Here is a 20,203-nt window from a genome sequence, read left to right as displayed (position 1 = left end):
TGTCGCTCGGACCTTTCATATTTCCCCATCTATATCAGAGGTACTGTAGACACAATTGCCACCTGTTGGGTGCACATATATATATAGTCAACTGTCCCAAGTCAATGGACAGCGTGAAATTGGGTTATAGATTGCCCACGCAGTGTGGGGCTTTTGACTTCTCCAGACAGAATGGTCCAGCCTACATCGTTCCTTGTTTACAGACATGTCATGTCGTGCATTTGGATTATATTCTTTTGATTGAGGTCCTAAATACAATACTCCATACATGCAGATCATTTAGTCCAACGCCAATAGTCAGGCTATTGCAGAAACCCGAAACTCCTTCCCGACATCGTTCCCTTTCAGCGAGGATACATTGCACTTATTTCTTGTGCTTGTTGTACGTGTCAATGACCTTTTGCATTTCATCCTTCGAGCCAAGGAAGACGCCGCTGCGGTCGTGGATGTGCTCCGGAACCACTCCGAGAAGACGCTCGGCGCGGGAGTTGATGGCGAGTCCGCCGGCATTCTCGAACAGCATGGCCATAGGCGCGCATTCGTACAGGATACGCAGCTTGCCTTTGGTGCTCTTCTTGTCGGCGGGGTAAGCAAAGACACCGCCGTACAGCAGGGTGCGGTAGGCGTCAGCGACCATGCTGCCGATGTACCGAGCGCTGTAGGGCTTCTGGCCCTCGCCCGGGTACTTGAGCGAGTGGAAGTACTCGTTGACCCAGTCGTCCCAGTACATGCTGTTACCCTCGTTGACGGAGTAGATGCCGCGTTTGGCGGGAAGCTTCATGTTGGGGTGAGTCAGGATGAACTCGCCCAGGGAGTTTTCCAACGTGAAGCCGTTGACTCCGCCGTCGCGCATGGTGATGACGAGCTGGGCAGAGGCGCCATACATGGTGAAACCGGAGGCGACCATCTCGGTACCGGCGCGCAGGATGTCATTGGCCGTAACCTTCTTGTTGGGGCCGACCAAGTCGTCGGGGAGCTTGAAGATGCCGAAGATGGTGCCAACCGAGACGCCAGCGTCGAGGTTGGACGAGCCGTCGATGGGATCGCAGACAACGCCGTAGCGGGCGTTGGGGTGCTCGTCGAATACGATCGCCTCTTCCTCCTCCTCTGAGACGAGTATACGGCACTTGCCGGAGCCTCTCATGGCGGAGATAAAGATGTCATTTCCGATCACGTCCAGCTTCTTCTGGTCATCGCCGGTCGTGTTTGACGAGCCCGCCAGACCGGTCAGGTTGATCAATGAGGCACGACGGATGTAGTAGGCAATGGACTTGAATGCGAACTGGAGAGCGTGGCAGAGCAGTCTGTTCGCAGCCATGGCAGTGTGGTTAGTTTCGGCGCATAAATTCAATTCGTCTCAAGAAATCGTAAAAGGGGACAACAAACTTACGTGAAGTCACCAGTGGCTTCTGGTACCTTGACCTGCTCTTCAGTGAGGAATCGAGTGAGGGTGATGATATCTGGATTGATGTTCTCCTGGCCCACGGCGCCGTTGTTGCCGTTCGAAGACATTTTGAATGTGGAAGGATGTGGTGTGTATAGGACAGAGGAGAGAATTGAGACGATGTTGCTAGAATAGTTCTGAAGGGGAGCAGAACCAGTATAATTCAACGTACAACCTCGGTTCGACGGAGAAACAAGGAGAGTTCGAGCAGAGAGCTACAGCACAAAGACGGGAGAATAGAGGTCTACAAGACTTGAGGCAAATCGTGATAAGGGACGATTGGTGGCAATGGAATTAGATTGAGATGAGAGAGATAGGTGAAGAAATGGTAGCAATGGGAAACAGAAAATCTATCAGCTCGACACCAGAGGACCCGGATTGTCCCTTCTTATAGTTATAGATCCAGAGCAGAAGGGTACTCCAGGGCAAGAAGCAATAAACTCTTTGCCGGTGGATCACAAGGAACGTCAGAGCCCCCACGGATAACAGGGCAGAACCGGTCGCATATAATTTGACGCAATCAATCCTCTCTCTCTCTCTTCTCTTCTCTTCCCTTAGTCAGAAGAACCAGATGGTTCATCCGTACGTAAGGTATCCATAAGAGTTCCATAGTTCGATATCATTATTCCGTGGCGGTTCAGCAAGATTGACCTGATCATCATCGTTTTCGTCATTGCCCGTAAAAGAGACCCCCGCAGCGTTTCCCCCCGCTCTATTCCTCTTCGGGAAACTTGCCGGCTTTTCTTCTTCCTCTGTCCGAGTCGCGCCGTTGCCCCGATATTCCCCGCGCGCTTGATAGGAGTTGATACTGCATACTATAAGTAGGTATTATTATTATTAGATAGATATCTAGCAGTTGCAGATAGTACGGAGTACTCAATAGTATCTGGACGCTCCGTCTATTGTTACGAACCGACGCTGTACTCCTTCGATGAGCCGATGATATGCGTGCTGCGGAAATATATGTTTTACGCACTGATTATATGACAGTTACCGAGTACCAAATGTTCGTTGCTCCGTTTAATGCGCCGCACCCCCCAGAAAAATCCCTCTTAATAGTAAGTGGATTCAGATGGTCAGCAGATTAGCAAATTCGATAACAATGTCCTCTGAGTTTGAGACTATTCGAGTCTCGCCCCTTCCGACTCCTGTCAACTATTTCTAACGCCCAAACTGAGGAAGGTCATGCGACCGGAATAAAGAAAGTCCTCCACTGATGAGCGGCGATTTTTGAGATCAGCTGACTGGCAGATTATATAATCAGTATATTCTTTCCCTGTCTGGCTCTAACTCGCTTCGGACTAGCGCGCTCGGTAAAATTAGCTTGGTCGAGGGAGCTTGAAAAAGTTCGAAACACATTTTCCTCCGAGACTTTTACACACTCACAACAACACCAGCAGGATTCTGGCATCACTGATGCTTGATGGCTTTTCTTCTTGATGAATGGGGAATTGCCTTTAAGCGATGTTCTACATTGCTTCTCTGAATTTGCTCATCTCACCTTTTTGTGTGCTGACTTGACTGGTTCTCAGACATCATGTGGCCTGGTAAGTTCTGATCATTTCCTCGCGCACCTCCCTAGCATGATGAAACCTACAACCATTTTTCAAACTAGAGTCTTTGACCCCTTCTGGGAATGAAAACTCGGTTTTGCACGTCAGTCTGATGCTGCTTGCAATAACTTCATTGGTTCATTACCCAATTGGTTTTGCAGTGTGTTAATGTTTCGTTTTAGGCCTAACAATCCCTGATTAGCTCTACGAGGAGTTTCGGTTTACTTTTAGACAATGGTATGTAATGCTATTTTCCTTGGACCCTCCCTTGATCACTATCACATGATGCTTTCGTATTCTTATACGCTGGAAATTACCGACCGAGACCTTCGGGTCGTCGACGATATCAAATGGCTATTTCTGATGATATTCCCATTCACATTTTTTTTTTTTATAACTGCCTATTAGTTGGCTGTACGCTGACAGCAACTAGTTTTGACAAACAGAGGATAGCTTGAGTAGTACTGGGTACGGTGGTAAGGCTTTCCGCCTCTTTCGCAGACCCCAAGATTCGATGATGAAGTGGCACTGGGCTCCGACGGCGTCGAACTGACGTCCGGTTCGTGATGGATATGCCTCTTTGTGGCAGGCCTAGAAAACCTCGCCCACTGATACCTTCTCATTATGATATCGTTTACTTTCAACCTAATTCCCAGAATCATACTGATCGTCATGGGTCAGCATGTAGTTACTACGATGCACAATTATCTGCTTGAACTTTCCAAACAGGTAAATATATATTTTTTTCCCTCTTCAGGTCCCTCCTACATTGTGATGATTCCCTAGATGACGAGTCTTATTCGAGTTATCGATGCAGACAACATCCTTTTTTTACCATTCATGCATTTCTGACAACTTGTCTTCCTCGATCCTTCTTGGTCTTTTTGCTCCTCTTACGCAGCTAATTCCTTGATAGGTCTACATTTAGCAGACTCTTTAAGCTTCACTAACTTGCTGACGTGTGCGGGAAAAAGGGAAAGAGGTGTATGTAGGCACCCAATTTCCACCACCACCCTCACAATGATGAATCGACATATTATAAAAGACAAGCATATGTCCAAGTCGGCATTGCTGACCAAGACGATAATTGTCATGCCTGATCAGTCGCAATACTTTGCTCATGTCTGTTGCGCATATCTAGCGTTCGATGCTGACATGTTGTTCGATTAGTGGTCCCAATGTGTCTCCCTTCTGCGGGATGGAGTTGGGCGATGAGTTTCGACCTTTACAGCACCACTTGGAATCATCTCTGATAAGTACGTACCTCATTTTTCTTTTCGTTCTGTTCCCATCTTGAAATGATGATTTACTTTTATTTAAATCACGACGGTCAACATAATCATTCATTGATGACCACCGCCTGTGACAGGGCATGTATCTGACACCTTCCTTTTCATATCAATCGAAAATGTTACATCGCCATGACTGGATGCTAACATTTCATCAGTATATAACAGGTATCGTAAATCTTGCGGACTGCCTTGAGCTCTCCCAGATCCATCCTGCTTCCTTTTAAGTTGTTGTCTTGCGTGTTGTAAGATCTTCGATTTGCAGCAGGTTAGCGTTAGCCTTAGTGATATACTCAATGAAATACAACCTTGCTTTTATACCTCTCCGTTTCAGCTGGTTTTCTTCCTTCTTTGTAGGATGATACTGAACACCATGCCCTTTTCATAGTCCGCAGTCACTACTGAATGGGACTGCTGATTTTTTGACGTCCCGAGGACCATCTCACCTGGTCTGCGCTACCGCAACTTTAGTTTGTCCACAGACAATCTTATTAGATTCTGGAGAACGCTAGGTGTGATAAGAAACCTCATTTGCTCGTTGAGGTCAATCCTGGGCGTGGAGTGACGGGGATGTCGACCTGTGAAAGTGCGCGGTTTCGTTGGGCTAAGCGCCAACACCACGCCGCGTGTGACGGGCGTCCTTAGGCTGCATCTCATGAAAGTATCTGGTTATAATCGCTATGCCGGTTCTGCAGACTCTTTGTAGTCTTGCTCATCCTGGCCGACGGTTCCATAGGTCCAGGTCTTTGATGTTATTTTTATCTCTTTCCCCAACTGCGGATCGCACGAGTTATGTCCGTTGAACGGCCGATTCGTCTCTCCCGTGCAAGCCTCCTCCGCGGCTGGTGGCACTAAGTGTTGCAAATAATAGAAATCTGCATCATCTTCTCGTATCCTTCCATTAACCTGTCGCATTTGGTAGGTTCCAGGGTCTGTGTTATCGCTCCAGATTCTGATCCTATTCCTGTGCGCGGATCACAGCCATGGCCTCCTGTTCCGCTCCCTTTTGATCTTCCTGCCAGTATGAATAGGTGCGCAGGCCCCTCTTACATACTACTCTTCTCTGGGCTTTCTCGTCTCGATCTCACAAAAAAGGATAATTGTACTGATTGCCGGCTGTCTATAGGCGGTTGTCTCCAAGTAATGCTGGTAACGGGCCGCCGCTGAATTCATATCCTCACACCGGCTGGCCGTCAACTCATGCCAATACCAGCAATCAGCTGTCCCCAAATCGCCGAGAACATGCTGTGCAGCCGCCACCTTTAACGACCTCGCTAGGAACTCATCAGGTTCTAGGGCTGGGAGTAGCACCGGGTGCTGGTTACGCATCCACGCCCCTCTCAACGACATCACTATCGAGTCCATTTACTCAAGCCTACTCGCCTGCTGTTGCCTCCCCTGGTGGCGCAATGTTAGGATCATCCCCCATGACGTCCAGACAGTACAATGTCCCTTATAATCCTCAGGATTGGGGGCCGGTGGGCGGTGCTGCTTTGAATTCCGGACATGCTACATATCAACAGACGAATAGTATGCTTCGTGTCGTGTCACATCCGCGACAGGCCGCAGGTCATTCAGGTCCGTACCACCTTATTCTTCCCTTCATACGCCAGTTGTAGTTTCTTTCAAAGTCACTCCGAGGTGAACCAGTGTCTGATCTGTACGTCTAATAGAAGAATCTTTATCATCGCCGCCGCCGCCTTACTCTCCTCCGAGCCAACAACAGCAGCATCGACAGTCAAGAGAGCATGTAAACCATGACAGCTCGAATAGAGGCTCCGTGTCTCCATCCGCCGTGCCATCATATCCCGTTGAACCACATGTTGAATATAGGCAACGAGCCATTCCGCGGACTCGCCCCCTATCGATGGTCAATACAGGCGATGCAGGGCGCAGCAGGCACATGTCACTTCCCCCGCCTCCTCCACTACCGCAAGGTGCTACAGGATCGAGGTCGTCATCCCAGAGCCGCGTTGATACATATGGCGAGCGAGTTCACCTTGGTACGGGGCAGAGACCGTCTGTCGCCGTCACTCAGGAGAGTCTGCAGTCTTCATCCTCGGCCAGTGAACAGTACCATATGACTCCTACTCCTCAGTTTGATAATTTCACTCGTGCACCAGGCTCCAAAAGAGCTGTTTCTGCAGGTCCTATGGTCGGCAGTGCGAGCTCTTCTAGGGCCACGAGTCAATCTCACAGTCATTCGCCGTCGACGCATGGCTGGCAGCCAAATATGCCGCTCCCACCACCACCTCCGGGGCCTCCTCCTACCGCCAGGTCGCAAAGTGTGAGTGGCCTGTCAGAGACATCGGCGATGCGGAACTCCCAGATCTCGACGCGACGACGGCCGCCTCCTGTGATGGGAACAGGTTTGGATAGCATCCCACCAACTCCCGCCGGCTGGGTCGACGAGGGATCGGGAGAGAGCAGACACAGGCGGGATAGGGAACTCCCGAACATTGATACATCCAGCGCGGCCCTAGCTAATCGCACGATTACTGGGTCAGAATCCAGGGATCCAACCCACACCGCTCAAAGTTCAGCCAGCAGTGGTCTCTTCCGTAGCCCAGCTATTCGAGACGCAAGCGCCAAAGGTATTCGCGAGAGGCGTATCGAACGCCGACATAGACAGAGTCAAGTTTTCGAAGATTTCAGCGCCGTCTCGAGCAGTAGCAATCCTTGGGCCGATGCGCTAGATCAAGTGAAGCCTTCCGATCTCGTCCTTGACAACTCAAACACTAGTCATGAAAACGGGCGGCACCCCAATTCATCGAAGTTTACGCCTCGAAGCACCGCTAGCGCCGGCTCTGACGGGCAGCAACCTGTCACACGGTCGAGGGCATCCTCTACAGGTCTATTCTCAGGCCGTTCCTCCTTTTCCACTCCCAGAGCGGAACCCAGTCCGGCAGGGCCGTCTCGGGCCTTTGCGCAAACTCCACCATTCTCACCCGACAACGAGAATGTATCCCCAACGTTCGCTAAGGCCGCAGCCTCGCAGGCTTTGCCACCAAAAGCTCTCCCAACGCCCCCATTGCAATCGAGTCAAGACGTGAGATCATCGGTTCGGTTGACCCCCAGTGAGGAACGTCCAGTTTCCCACATATTACACCTTCCTAACGATACTTTGTCCGCTGTCGCTCCGCTGTCTCCGCGACGCCTGTCAGCACAGCAAGGATCGTCCCTGGACTCTGTTCTCAGTCAGGATCTGGGGTTTATTCGTGATGCCATGCAAAGGCACAAAGAGTTCATCGAGAAGGAGGCCAGCGCTGTCAATGAGACGGAGGCCATGAGGATTTTCGCGGATTTCATCATTGCCGAGTCTCAGATCAGACGCGAGAGATACGGCAGGGTGTGGGACTCGGGCACTTTCGACGTTGAGGCAGCGCGCCGCAAGCTGTTTGAATTACCGCCAAAGCCAATTGTCGAATCTCAGTACAACGTTGCAGCAACTGTATCCCTTTCTCGGCAGCCTTCACGCGGGCCACGAGCAGTACCGGCATTAGACATACCTACGAGCCGCCCTGAATCTGCCTGGTGGAGTAATTACAAGCCTTGCTTGTCTCCCATCGCGAGCATGAGTATGAGTAACGACGAGATGAGCTCCAGGGGCCGGGCGCCCAGTCGCTGGTGGGAGTCGAGGACTGGCTCAGAGAGCGAGGGCGGCGAACGAAAGGTTCAGCGATCAAAGCGCGAGTCAAAGTACATGGGAGTGCCTCGGGAAGCTATGCAATGGGCGGAAGGGCAGGAGTCCTTCGGCGCGAGTCAACAAAGCTACGGATCAAATGCGACGAGTCAATACGCCGCTTATGGACCAGACGAATATCCGCCTGAAAAAGTCGGATGGCATGAAGAGCAAGAGCCTAGTCCCTCAGATTTTCCCAGCTCCGCGCCACGTCATGGAATTGGACGGATGAGGGAAGTCCAGAAACTCGATGTCTCGAGGTTGATTACTCTGCCCCCACCTTATCCACGGCATCATCCTGCTGTCAACAACAGCCACCCGGACCTCGTTGCATACCGAACGCTGGTGCGATCAATCAGCGATCTTTCTGAAATCAAAGCAACAAGACAGCGGCATCAGTCCGAAGTGGAACACTTATTAAAGAGCCATCGGGAGACAGTTGACGAAGGTCGCCGACAGTTCAAAGCCAATATTCAAAGCCAGATCCAGCAAGGTAGTATAACCTTCGCGGAGGCCGCCGAGGCTGAAGCCGCTTTGATCGAAGAAGAAAATCGACTTGAGAGGGAACTAGTTAAGAAAGAGCTGGATACGTACCAAGAGTCGGTCATGAACCCGATACATGCTATTCTAACGGACCGAATCAATCGGGCTACCACTTGCATTGACGAATTGATCGGAAAGTTGTTTGATGATGCGCAGCACGAAACTCCGGACCAGACGCAGGAAGAGGGCGACGAAAAACCGGAATTGTTGGAGAAGCTTAAACAGCTCAAATGGCTGTTCGAAGGCCGGGAAGGTTTGCATCGGGAAGCGTACGACCTTGTTGCAGATCGCGATGCGAAGTATAAGGCTGTTGTCTTGCTACCATATAGGCAAAAGGGAAACGAGGAGAAGATCCGCGAGACCAACGCCTTCTTTGCCCAAGATGCTCTCGACCGACGGGTGGCGTACGAAGCGAAAGCACTGTCCCGTCTCGAATCCTTCCTAAGTGTAATCGAGGAGAATGTGGTTCGGGGGGTCGAGGTGCAGCTGTCGGCCTTCTGGGACATTGCGCCCTCTCTGCTGGCTCTGATCCAACAAATTCCGAACGACCTTCGTGGCTGTCAGATCCAGATCCCTGCCAAAGAGTTCGAAGAGAACCCGAGTTACCACGAGCACCCGCTACAGTACCTCTACACGCTCCTGTCGCACGCGGAGAAATCCAGCTATCAGTTCATCGAGTCCCAAATTAATCTGTTCTGCCTGTTGCACGAAGTAAAGTCTGCTGTGATGGGAGCCAACTGTAAGCTTATGGAGGCCCAGCGTATCCGCCAGGGCGAAGCAGAGGATGCTGTGCGACGTGAAATGCAGGAATCTCGCGCAGATGAAGAGCTCGCTTTGACCAACGATCTGAAAGATAAAGTCGCTACAGTGGAGGGACAATGGACTGAAGCTCTGGGAAGTCAGATACAGGACCTTCGAGAGCGAGTGAAGACATATCTTATGAATGAAAATGGCTGGGATGAATTGGAGCAGTTGGAAGAGGCATGAGAGAGGACATCTGCTCACTCCCTCTTCATCGCTTTATCTACTTGTTTTTGTGTTTACGAAGATACCCATATACGTTCGTTATGAGATACACATGTTCAGAAGCTACAATGGAGAACAACGCCCATCAATCTCGATATTTTCATCAGTCTGACCATTTGCAGAGGCGTATTCGACCCGTCATACTGCGGTGTCCACTTTCTCCTGGGGTCCATATCACGTGATCGCTTGGCTTCTAGAGCTTTCCTTTTGGATCTGCTCAGTTTCGAAGTTTTTCCCACTTCTGCTGCACTCCCCGAGGGCAGACTGCTGTATTAATAACCACCCCTCCCCCATAACGGTATTCCCCTCTCTGCCTCTCTAGATCAGCACATCTCCGCAGTAAGAAAGATTAATTGATCTACGTCTTCTGCAGCGTCCTTTATTTTGGACCTAGTCTGCGTGTCACTGTGAGTAATCCTTGCACCTTTCCCTTCACCTTTTTCCCTATCGTTTGCAAGGCCATTGGACCTCGCAACTATTTGAGATTCGCTTCATATGATGAGATATCATAGCTGGCACCAGTCAGACGGGGTGGTTATCAACCATTTCCACTGCTGATTAGCTCTGGTCCGGGAACGCTACCCGAGATCCCTGACAAAGAAGCACTCATTTTGCATTGGAATCTTCGCTCCACTCACGTCAATTGCTTGACATTAGTTGCTAATGCGATTGCTCTGCAGAACCTAGTAACCCTGGTCTCTCCACCGCGAGCAAATTGTTCCCATATCAAGAACCTCCAGCTACAAAAGATCATCATGGTCCTCCACAACCCCAACAACTGGCACTGGGTGAATAAGGATGCCTCTGCTTGGGCCAAAAATTACTTGAAAGAGAAGCTTCGCACGCTGTCCGCTGAGGAAGATGGCGTCTCGGTGAAGATTTCGGACCTACTGACTATGGACGGCGACGTAGACGTCAGCCAGAGAAAGGGCAAGGTCATCACTTTGTTCGATGTCAAGTTACAGCTAGAGTACGAAGGTTCGTAAGACTCTTGCGGTTTAGCTATCCCGAGAGTATCACTAATAGCTCCCCCATAGGTAAGACGAAGGACGAGGAGTCAGTTAGTGGCACCATTACTATTCCTGAGGTTGCCCATGACACGGAGGAGGATGAGTACGTCGTATGTGTCCCGCCCGCCCCGCCATACCTCAGTACCACTGGATTCGTAGTTCGACGAGTTAACAAAATGTTCTTGCTGTAGTTTGAGATCGAGAACTACTCTGATTCCGCCTCCAAGCAACCGGTGAAGGACCTCGTTCGTTCGAAGCTTGTTCCCCAAATCAGACAAGAGCTTGTCAAGCTTGCTCCCGCTTTGATCGCCGAGCACGGAAAGGACATCCAACATGCTCCTGGCGTTAACCCTTCCAGCGGTTTTGCTACACCGCCCTCCTATCCCCAGACTTCCAAGAGTGCTAGCCCTGCTCCTCAGACGACGACCACCACCACCAATAAGGTCGCTGTCAACACCACCACAGTCACTGCTTCGGATGAGTTCCGTACCACGGCTGAGGAGATGTATACTACCTTCACTGATCCTCAACGTATCGCCGCTTTCACCCGTGGAGCCCCTCGTCAATTTGACGGCGCGCAAATTGGTGGAAAGTTCTCTATCTTCGATGGCAATGTCAATGGAGAGTTTGTCAAGCTCGACAAGCCTAAGCAGATCGTCCAGAAATGGCGGCTGGCGCAGTGGCCTGAAGGTCACTTCAGCACTCTCGAGATCAATTTCGATCAAAACGACGTTGATGGCGTCACCCAGATGCGTGTCGCCTGGACCGGTGTTCCTGTCGGCCAGGAAGATGTGACCAAACAGAACTGGGACGTCTACTACGTCCGCAGCATCAAGCAGACTTTCGGGTATGTCATTCTTCCCTGTTCCAACATCCAATTGCTTCCTTACCATGTCCTCTCAGATCTTATCCTACATCTTGGAGACAGTTGCTGATTGCTTTGCTTGTTCTTTTCATCGGTATAGGTTTGGCACTATTCTCTGATCGCATCCACCAAATCCCGGAAATTACGTATTAAATAGTACTTGCCGATTGGCGGTTGAAGGCGTTGAAGACCGTGCCTTCAGCAGCACGCCACGGCGTGGCTCGTCCGGGCTGGCATGGCCTTTTGTATCTCAAACAAGGCATTTGAAGCCATTTGATCGCAGCCCCTTTGTAATTTGGACCCCCACTCTCACACCTACGAGGGTATAGCTCGATGACGTTATGATAGAAGTGAGATGATCACACCAATGTACAGACGAATTAGAATGCAACGGTCTAAGCAATGCCAATTATAATCATAATGATATAGTTCTATTTTCGTTCTAGTTTCTCTACAATATTCAAATGACTTTCAAGCTGTTTTGACTAATTGTGAATCCCTTTTTCTGATCGTGAAACATTGTTTTCATAACCGTAGAAGTCTAATGATTTCATACAAAGAGGAAGCTTAGATGGTCTTCTCGATCATCTCAATGCCGTAGTCCTCCTTGAGAGTCTTGAGGAGAGGCTCGCAGATATCCCAAGTCATTGGGGCAAGGACACCCTAATTGAAGCACACATTCAGTCAGTCTCTGCTAGTCGCTAGCTCTGAAATGAGAAAAGAGTGTACATGACTCACCTTCTGGCTGATGGTGCCATCGAGGACCAGCTTGACCGCAACACCGCAGGGGACACCGACGGTCTTGGCCATGGCGGAGTAACCGTTGGGATCACCGTACTCGACAAGCGTGCTGGTTCTGGTCTCCTTGGAGCCGTCCTTGTGCTCGATACCGAACTTGTGCTGCAGCATGACCATGTCCCGCTCGCCGGGGCCGTACTGCATCTTGCGCTCGAGCGTGGCGCAGAGAGTGTCGAGGGGGTTACCGCGGGGGGTGATCTGCTCGTCGGAGAAGAGGCCGATCCAGCGAAGGCCGGAGATGAGGCGGTTGCGCTCCTCGTTGTTGGCGAAGGTCGTCTTGGAGCCGATGGCCCATTCCAGGTCCTTCTCGTCCGACGAGGTGGCGCCCAGGATCTTCTGCGTGGCATCCTTCCAGGGGATGGGGGAGTTGAGGTAGTCCTGGGCCTCGTCGCTGAGAAAACCAATGTCCACCAGCACCTTGATCATCTCGGGGAAGCCCTGGTAGCGCAGGGTACCACGGACGACAGTCTGGGCCTCGGGGATCTGGTAACGCTCGCGGTAGGGGCAGGAGTCACGGTTGGGATAGGCGACGAAGGCGTAGCCGGGGTAGATGTAGTAGGGCTTGGCGGTAGCCATGAGCTCGGGGCCGGCAACGCTGAACTCCTTGCCATCCTTGTAAAACTTGGCGGCGTTTCTGAGGGCGAGAAGAACACCGCGGCTGGACCACGAGAACTTGTAACCCAACGGGTTGTCGGAGCACTCGGGGGCAGGGAGACCACCACAGTAGGAGAGGAAAGAAGTGATCTTGCCACCCTCGGCGTGTACCTCGGAGATGGTCTTGACGGCGTACAAGTGGTCGATACCCTACAAGCAGAGTCAGAAGAACAACTCAGATCCCAACATTATAACGCAATGTGCATGCTGAACATACCGGGTCCAGACCAATCTCGTTCATGACCGTGATACCCGCCTTCTTGCATTCCTCGTCCAGCTCCATCATGGCAGGCGAGACGTATGAGGTGGTGACGACATGTTTCTTCGTGCGGATGGCGGACTTGATAACAAGGGCGTGGAAGGTGTAAGGAATCAGGGAGATAGCGAGGTCAACCTGCTCGAGAGCCTTGTCCAGAGCAGTGGCATCGTTTACATCGAGGGCAATGGCCTTGGTGTTGGGGAAGCCTTCGCAGAGCTTCTGGGCGCTCTCGAGGGTTCGGCAGGCTGCAAATCACAGGAAAGTAACATTTTGTCAGTCTATGCAAATCAAAATTTTTGTGATGCAAATGAGATGTCCAGGATACATCCATCCGGCTTCATCCGTTCAAGCCAGCTGCCACTGGTCCAGTGGGGATCGTGAAAGGCATATGCAACCTCCAAGTAAAAAAAGGAGTTATATTAGCATAGTGTATACGTACCAACAGTGACATGCACATCAGCCTTGGTGAGAACCTCAACGGTGGGCTTGGTGACTACCAGTCTATCAGCCAAAAAAGTCCAAGAGAATGCGGGGTTCCATGTCTCCGGAGCATGATCAGGAGTAAAAGAGTCATACCGAAGCCTGAGCCCAGAAGAAGGACCTTGGAACCAGCAATTTGCTTGACCATTTTGGTGATTGATGACAATTGAATGCCAGACAGGTGAATTGAGTCCGAGACAGGGCAATAATCACTTGTGCTTCGACCGTTTCTTTCCCACCACTTCCCCGCTGTCGCTCTTGTGGAGTGAGTCATGTGGTGTCACGTGTGCTCCATATGTTGATAAGTGCTGCGGTATCGGAGACTTCATATCCCCAGAATTGTAGCTATCAGTCCTGCTTTTGTGATGAAATTCACTTCCCACAGGGAGATGTATTTGTAGTGGTTATTATTTTAGTATCAGGTTAGGTGTCTTTGTCAATATATACAAATTGATACTTTGGTATAATGTTATTCACTAGAAAAACTCCAAACTCCCGGCTGCCCCATGCAATGGCCTTATTATTTACAAGCCCTTGACCTTTCCACTGGAATTGAGTTCGGCATCAGAAACTTCAGCGCTTTCACCATCAAAGTTTCCTTCAGCTTCGGGGTTCTTTTTTGCCTTAGAGATCCTCCTTTGCCAGCCGAGAAGGACAGGCAGGAAATGCCACAGATCGAATTCGGGCCACAGCACATCCAGGAAGACAATCTCCGTCTCCTCATCGCACTGCCAGAGCATGAAGTCACTAAGACGTTCCACTCCAGATGTTCGGACCAGTAGATCAAGTGGGGGGTTGCCCTTGGTCAACATATGATCTGTTAGTGTCTGACGGGTGATGGTATCTGGTGATGGAAAGACAATCTTTTCCGATCCCGATGGGTTCCCTGGCTCTGGAGCCTTCCCATTCGCCGCGTCCTGAAGCCCACCGAGATGTAGGGTTGTAGAGGAGGAGAACCCGGAACCCGCTTCATAGACCTTGTCTGGACCTTCACTTCTGTCACTTGCATCTTCTTCTTGTGCTGACGACACGGAGGTAGATTCGTTATCGCTAATTGTGTCCTGTTCCACCTTCGCACTCTGTGCTTGAGCACGGATTTTGAGCGCAATTTGAGCTTCGGAGAATGGTGTTCGCGCGGACGAGCTTGAGCGGATGGATTTCAAGGGCTTGCTGTAATCGGCCACAGTATCGCGAATAGCACCGGTGATCTCGTCTCGTGACGTATACGGGAAACAGATGTTAAGGACACGTTCACCATTGCGGCTAGTCATTTCCACAGCTCGGTTTACCGCTTCAAGGACGTCGGGCTTCAACAAGTCCAACCGACCCAGCACTCGAACCTTTGCTCCGTAGCGATCCAAAAGGTCCCCGTGTTGTGCCATTTGCTGTAATTTCACTTTGGCCATATCCATCAATGCATCCACCTCGAACTTTGAGCGATTGAAATTTTCGATACTAAACGCATATATTGTCACAACTTTCACACCACATTTGTAGCAGACTTCAAGGATCTAGCAACCAATCACGAACAGTCAGTACCAGACGAATGACCGAGAACCCGGTGGCCGCTTTTACAGCAACAGGCAAATCTTCGAACAGGGGCAGCTTACCCTTGCCAGAGCCTCAAATCCCAGATTATGCCCCTCTACAGTCTCAATGCCATGCGATCTTGCAAATCTCCGGTTTCCATCCATGACAAATGCAATGTGCTGTGGGACCGGCCCTTGCTTGAGCGCTCCGATCAATAGCTCGCGCAGTCTGGCTATGATGAACTCGGCAGGAGGAGACGCGAGGAACCAATTCCGGAGCTTCGATAGGTGCATTGACGTGGCCATGGTCAATAGTGTGACCAAATGATTCTGATCGGAGGATCTATAGGGAATGATGGCCGTGGCTTCCGAGCACCGGCGACGCTGGTGGAATCCTTCTCCTGCCGAACGAGCGGACGGATGCGAGAGAGCGTCGTAACACTGTTCTAAATTTCTCGACACCAAGAGAACTGGAATTCTGACGCTGGCCTCTCACACGGAAACGCCTCCCACTAAGTACGGTATGACAGGAAGAAGGTCTTAACTCGTAGGGCTGTGTCCATCAGGCTACACTATTTTCCTTCCAACGCGGAATCGAAGGTGCTAAATTTGGACGCAAGCGGGCGGTGATTGTATGTCGTAGGAGGCAAAATCGCCAAGCAAATGAGCAGACAGATAGCTAGCTGATCGACGGCTGTGGGCTGACAAGAAAAGGACAATAGAGATGTAGATAATTAATGCCAATAATAATGAGAAGGCCAGATCATCCAGTCCGCCAAAATGGTGGGTCAAAGGGGCAATGATGTACGTTGTATGTAGGGTATTCCACTGAACATTCCTGGCCCACGTGTAAACTGTGGTTCAATATTCCAACGTCCGAGGTCTTGGCTGGCCTATTCTGTTCATCATCAGCGGCGACGGCAAAGTTATCCGCAATAGCAATAGACCTACTTCATATGCTTGTGCTCTCCGCGCCCCTGCAAAGCATTATGCATTCATGAATTACGGATACCGTTGGAATAGCTCCCTCCTCTCTTAAAACCCTGACAGTGACCACCTGATTATATCAATGTGCCCCGTTCTGACACTGGGTTGATGCCATCGATATACCGCCTGAAAGAAGAGGGAGGAAGACTATACTGGCAGTTGCTGTTTAAGAAACGGAGTGTTTGCAGGAATCAGATCACTATCTCATTACATATATATATTCTAGCAGGTATCAAAACCTAGGCTAGCCAATACACAAGATGCTCGTCCCATAATTCATTGACATTAGTGAAAGGACCTAAACACATGCTCCAACCTAGCGTTGGTGTGCGGAATACATGGCTACTGCGCTGGACGCACATCTTCAACATTATAAGTCTTTCCGGCTTCCTTCACTCGAAGGCGTGCCTGGACCGGAGCTGGCCATGTCCCAGCTTCCGTCCTCGCTCCTCCGACGCCTGCGTTCGCCCCGTTCTCGCATAGCATCGCGAATCTTCGAGCTGACTTCTTCAAACCCATCTTTCGTTGTCACCTGGCTCAATGGCTTCAACTGTTGCCCTGACGAGCCAGGTCGACCACCAAACGAGCCACTACGACTTCGTGAACGGCTCGAAGGTCTCGTAGAGAAAAAGCCAATGTTGGCAAGGTTGTGGAATGACTCATTGCGAGGAAGAGGCTCTTGTGTTGGAGATTCCACCTCCGTCTCTGTCGCGCTTGTTCTTCTGATTTCAGGTACGGGTGCATGATCAACCTCTGTCTTTCCGGCTGGTCGGTGGACTTCACGGAAGGGATCGGTGACGATTCTTGCAGCATCAAAGTCCGGGAATAGCTCTGGGCCCAGAGTATTTATGATTTCGGTGACCTGTTGAGTAAGTGCAGCGCGCCTTTCGCGCAGCTTCACAAGAGTATTGGCTGAGGACGGATTCAAGGATAGCACCAATGGTCTCAGAGATTTCACGATATCCATGCCCACCTCGCCGATACGAAGCGCTGCGAAAGTAATGGTTGGGAATAAGATCATCCCGATAGGCACGATCAACCACAAAGGCATCCAGTCAGGAACAAGCCCCTGGATACGGTTGTGGTACGCCCACCAGGTGAAGGCTGCAGTGTAAAATGCATACACTGCGGGGGCGAAAGCAAGGGCGACGAGTAGCTTCCAGGTTGCCATGACATCACGTCCTTGAAGTTTCACGGTAGATGCGGCCAGTGCTTCTTGCGACTTCTTCTTGGAGATATACTTCGTTGCAATGAAAACAGGTGCGAAAAGAATCAAGCCAGGCAGTGTCCCGATGGTCAGGAGAGCTAATTTGCCCAGACGATATATCAAGGTAGCAATGACCTGAACCCACGAGAACTTCGCATACTCTACCTGATGATCACGGATCCCTAGAAGACGGAGCTGCTTGTTGTAGTCGGCAACAGCCTTTCTGAGGTGTATAACACGAGGGTCATCCTTGAAGTGGGTATAACCTTTAACAAGGCGGCGGTTGAGTTCGACCACCATGGGAAGCGGGAGGTTCTTTCCCTTGGTGTTATATAGGCGACGAGCGGCTTGAATTACCTAGAAACTTGTCAGTCACAAATACCATGGTTGGAAAGGGCCGGTTCACCAACCATCAAAGTCTCATAATCAGGACTAGTTACAGTTACAGATACAAGACCCTGATAAATGGTGTCAAGCAGCGCGCCGACGGCTTCTCTTCTTTCACCTCGTTTGAACTGATCTACCTGCTCCCTTGGTACCTCTATAGGGTTACCAAACTCAATCACGGCCCTTGAACGGAATTTATGAGCGTGGAAATAGTTCATTCCGCACGGAACGATCTTCAAGCCACAGTCCGGATTGTCCGCCAGAGTACCCAGCGCCATCAATGCCACACCAGCTAGGATTCAATCAGCCGAGGTTTCCACAAGCAAGGAGGCGAATCGAAGGGAAAAAGCTATACCTTTCAATGGAAGTAGACTTGGCCTATCATGGCTGCCACCTTCTGGAAAGATACCCACACAGCCACCTGCGTTGAGTCTGCCGAATACTGCTTGGTAGACCGCCGTCTGATCGACGTGAGGTGATACTTTGAACTTGGATCCTTGAAAGTCGGGGTCTTTGGCGGAGCCGTCCCCGGTAAATGCTCCATCATCAGTGATATCATGACGTCCTGTGAGCTGGAAAAGTGCGTCCTTGGCTTTGAACGGTTTCTTGACTATCAATTCTTCGGGACCCCGAATTTCGGCGATGATAGCACTGTGCGAAATACCATTGATGGTAGGAAGAGAGATCGTGCCTTCCTTTTCAAACCCCGGGGCTTCAAAGTTGGTCCCCACCCCTCGCAAAAGAGTCGGCTGATTAACAGGATCAGGCAAATATATAGTTCCAACACCAGGTTTGACCTTATCCATCGCTCGGGCCACCGGGACAGTTCCTATTCCCCTAGCCAACAATCCGATGAATTTGCGCTTGAAGGATTTCTCTGCGATGAGCCATGAAATGCGACGGTGGGCTTCGCTACGCAACACTCGCATCAGAATCAACGAATCGACAAACTATCATAGGCGTTGCAAAAGTCAGCGGCTAGACGATTTAACAAGTATGAGCATGAAGCAAGCACTCCAGCCGAAGACAAATATATATGTATGGAAACATGAACAGAACCAACCTGATTCGCATGAGGCGCTGCAACTAGGATCAACGGACCCCTCCGAGGAATCTTCCAAGAACCGCGAGGATGGACTTCCCGGAAGAACAGGTCAATTAGCACCGAGAATGACCATAAGACCAAATCATATAGCCACCCAATTAAGGGGGGAATATATGGTTGTTTTGTCCCCATGACGCCGTAGAATAGATCTAAATGCCCTTGAGCCGATCGTCACTCTTTGCACCTAGCTGCGGCGATGGCTCAAGGCCGAGAAAACAATGGGGATCTTTAATGGACTAGTCTCTCGAGATTGTGAGTCTCTTCCCAGTCGCTGTCTTATCCCGATATGATGAAGCCGGAAGCACGCGTCGATGCGACCGAACCGGAGATGCGCCTTCAACACCAAACCACTTTGATGGAACTTATCTCACTCAATTCCTGGGATTTGGAGTATAAGAGCTGTGAAGTCTTACTCCCTTTGGTCAAGGTCTTGAAATCAGAGGCCTAGGAAAAAAGCTGAAAAGTAGCTATGGAGGGAGCAAAGTCGGGCCCATGTGACACTGCTTGGCTTAAATAATAATGTCATAGAGCATCTTTTTAATAGTGGGGGGGGGGAAGCGCAGGAGGTCGAAAACCTGCGGTTTCGCCGTTTGCGCACGGACTGACACACTGGATTGGTTGAAAATAGAGCGACGCTTCTAGAACTGCGACCACAGTCACCTCTTAATTAATTATACCTAGAGTAGATACTATCTAGATAACGCATCTATCTGCTAATGACTCAGGGGACAATATTAGCTACATCACTGTTGCACTATTCGCGCAGAGATTTTCATTCAGCCGAGTTTCCCCTTTCCTACGTCCGTTACAACCAGGATCATCAGGGCCGTCCAATAGTATATAACTAATGCTGATGACATACAGTCAGAACTCAATAGGTATCACTTTGCCCTTTTCACGTAGCACGAGACCTGGAGCTTCCAGCAAGTGTCCATGGGTCTGATGATCTGATCCTGAACTCAATTCTGCGGGGAGCTCGAATCTTTTGATAGACATGGGCAAGGTCCGGATCTTTATCAATCCTTAATTGGAGAGGACTGACCATTTAACAATCTCCCTGAGACTGCTCCCTGTGGATCAGTATGACCTGGAGAGTATCTGAGGAGATGTTTGTTACTTGCCATTCTTCGCAAATACCTGATGATTTCATAGGTATGCTCGACGGTCTCTTGGCAAAGGCATGGCAAATATAGTTATCGCTCTTTCAGCTGCAAAGGCCTGATGCGCTGCTTGCTTGCTCCAAGATGCAAGTTGCTGATAGCACTGCAATTTTTTTCGGTGGAAAAATATACATAGGTCTGGCCATCCACTTCGAGTACGTTGACGTTGTCATTATAGCCACCTTAGCAGTCAGGAAGCACCGTCAGCGGTGTCATAGGTGCTGC

At 50.3% G+C, this 20,203-nt stretch overlaps 6 protein-coding genes across 6 annotated transcripts; 2 read left to right on the top strand and 4 right to left on the bottom strand.

The window, feature by feature from the left end:
• Nucleotides 1-364: 364 nt before the first annotated feature.
• Nucleotides 365-1,512, bottom strand: fbp1 (fructose 1,6-bisphosphate 1-phosphatase; the record flags this gene model as incomplete). Its single annotated transcript, XM_043270482.1, has 2 exons — nucleotides 365-1,304; nucleotides 1,391-1,512. The coding sequence occupies 2 exons, from the start codon at nucleotides 1,510-1,512 to the stop codon at nucleotides 365-367; spliced, it is 1,062 nt and encodes a 353-aa protein (XP_043126417.1).
• A 3,797-nt stretch (nucleotides 1,513-5,309) lies between these two features.
• On the top strand, nucleotides 5,310-9,498 carry Aspvir_007299 (uncharacterized protein; the record flags this gene model as incomplete). The annotated part of the gene is made up of 3 exons (XM_043270481.1): nucleotides 5,310-5,317; nucleotides 5,413-5,864; nucleotides 5,960-9,498. 3 exons carry the CDS (start codon nucleotides 5,310-5,312, stop codon nucleotides 9,496-9,498), a joined length of 3,999 nt encoding a protein of 1,332 aa, XP_043126416.1.
• Nucleotides 9,499-10,292: 794 nt separating this feature from the next.
• Aspvir_007298 (AHA1 family protein) lies at nucleotides 10,293-11,565 on the top strand (the record flags this gene model as incomplete). Its single annotated transcript, XM_043270480.1, has 4 exons — nucleotides 10,293-10,515; nucleotides 10,575-10,657; nucleotides 10,739-11,394; nucleotides 11,451-11,565. 4 exons carry the CDS (start codon nucleotides 10,293-10,295, stop codon nucleotides 11,563-11,565), a joined length of 1,077 nt encoding a protein of 358 aa, XP_043126415.1.
• A 414-nt stretch (nucleotides 11,566-11,979) lies between these two features.
• On the bottom strand, nucleotides 11,980-13,751 carry lys9 (saccharopine dehydrogenase (NADP+, L-glutamate-forming); the record flags this gene model as incomplete). The annotated part of the gene is made up of 5 exons (XM_043270479.1): nucleotides 11,980-12,075; nucleotides 12,151-13,014; nucleotides 13,082-13,368; nucleotides 13,563-13,616; nucleotides 13,700-13,751. 5 exons carry the CDS (start codon nucleotides 13,749-13,751, stop codon nucleotides 11,980-11,982), a joined length of 1,353 nt encoding a protein of 450 aa, XP_043126414.1.
• Nucleotides 13,752-14,127: 376 nt separating this feature from the next.
• Nucleotides 14,128-15,438, bottom strand: Aspvir_007296 (undecaprenyl diphosphate synthase family protein; the record flags this gene model as incomplete). Its single annotated transcript, XM_043270478.1, has 2 exons — nucleotides 14,128-15,114; nucleotides 15,214-15,438. 2 exons carry the CDS (start codon nucleotides 15,436-15,438, stop codon nucleotides 14,128-14,130), a joined length of 1,212 nt encoding a protein of 403 aa, XP_043126413.1.
• A 1,051-nt stretch (nucleotides 15,439-16,489) lies between these two features.
• On the bottom strand, nucleotides 16,490-18,950 carry Aspvir_007295 (putative glycerol-3-phosphate acyltransferase Sct1; the record flags this gene model as incomplete). The annotated part of the gene is made up of 4 exons (XM_043270477.1): nucleotides 16,490-17,683; nucleotides 17,737-18,005; nucleotides 18,069-18,663; nucleotides 18,777-18,950. 4 exons carry the CDS (start codon nucleotides 18,948-18,950, stop codon nucleotides 16,490-16,492), a joined length of 2,232 nt encoding a protein of 743 aa, XP_043126412.1.
• Between the last annotated feature and the right edge of the window lie 1,253 nt (nucleotides 18,951-20,203).

Source organism: Aspergillus viridinutans (assembly GCF_018404265.1).
Source record: "Aspergillus viridinutans IFM 47045 DNA, scaffold_5, whole genome shotgun sequence".
Lineage (NCBI taxonomy): Eukaryota > Fungi > Ascomycota > Eurotiomycetes > Eurotiales > Aspergillaceae > Aspergillus > Aspergillus viridinutans.
This window is presented reverse-complemented; position numbering and strand designations above follow the sequence as displayed.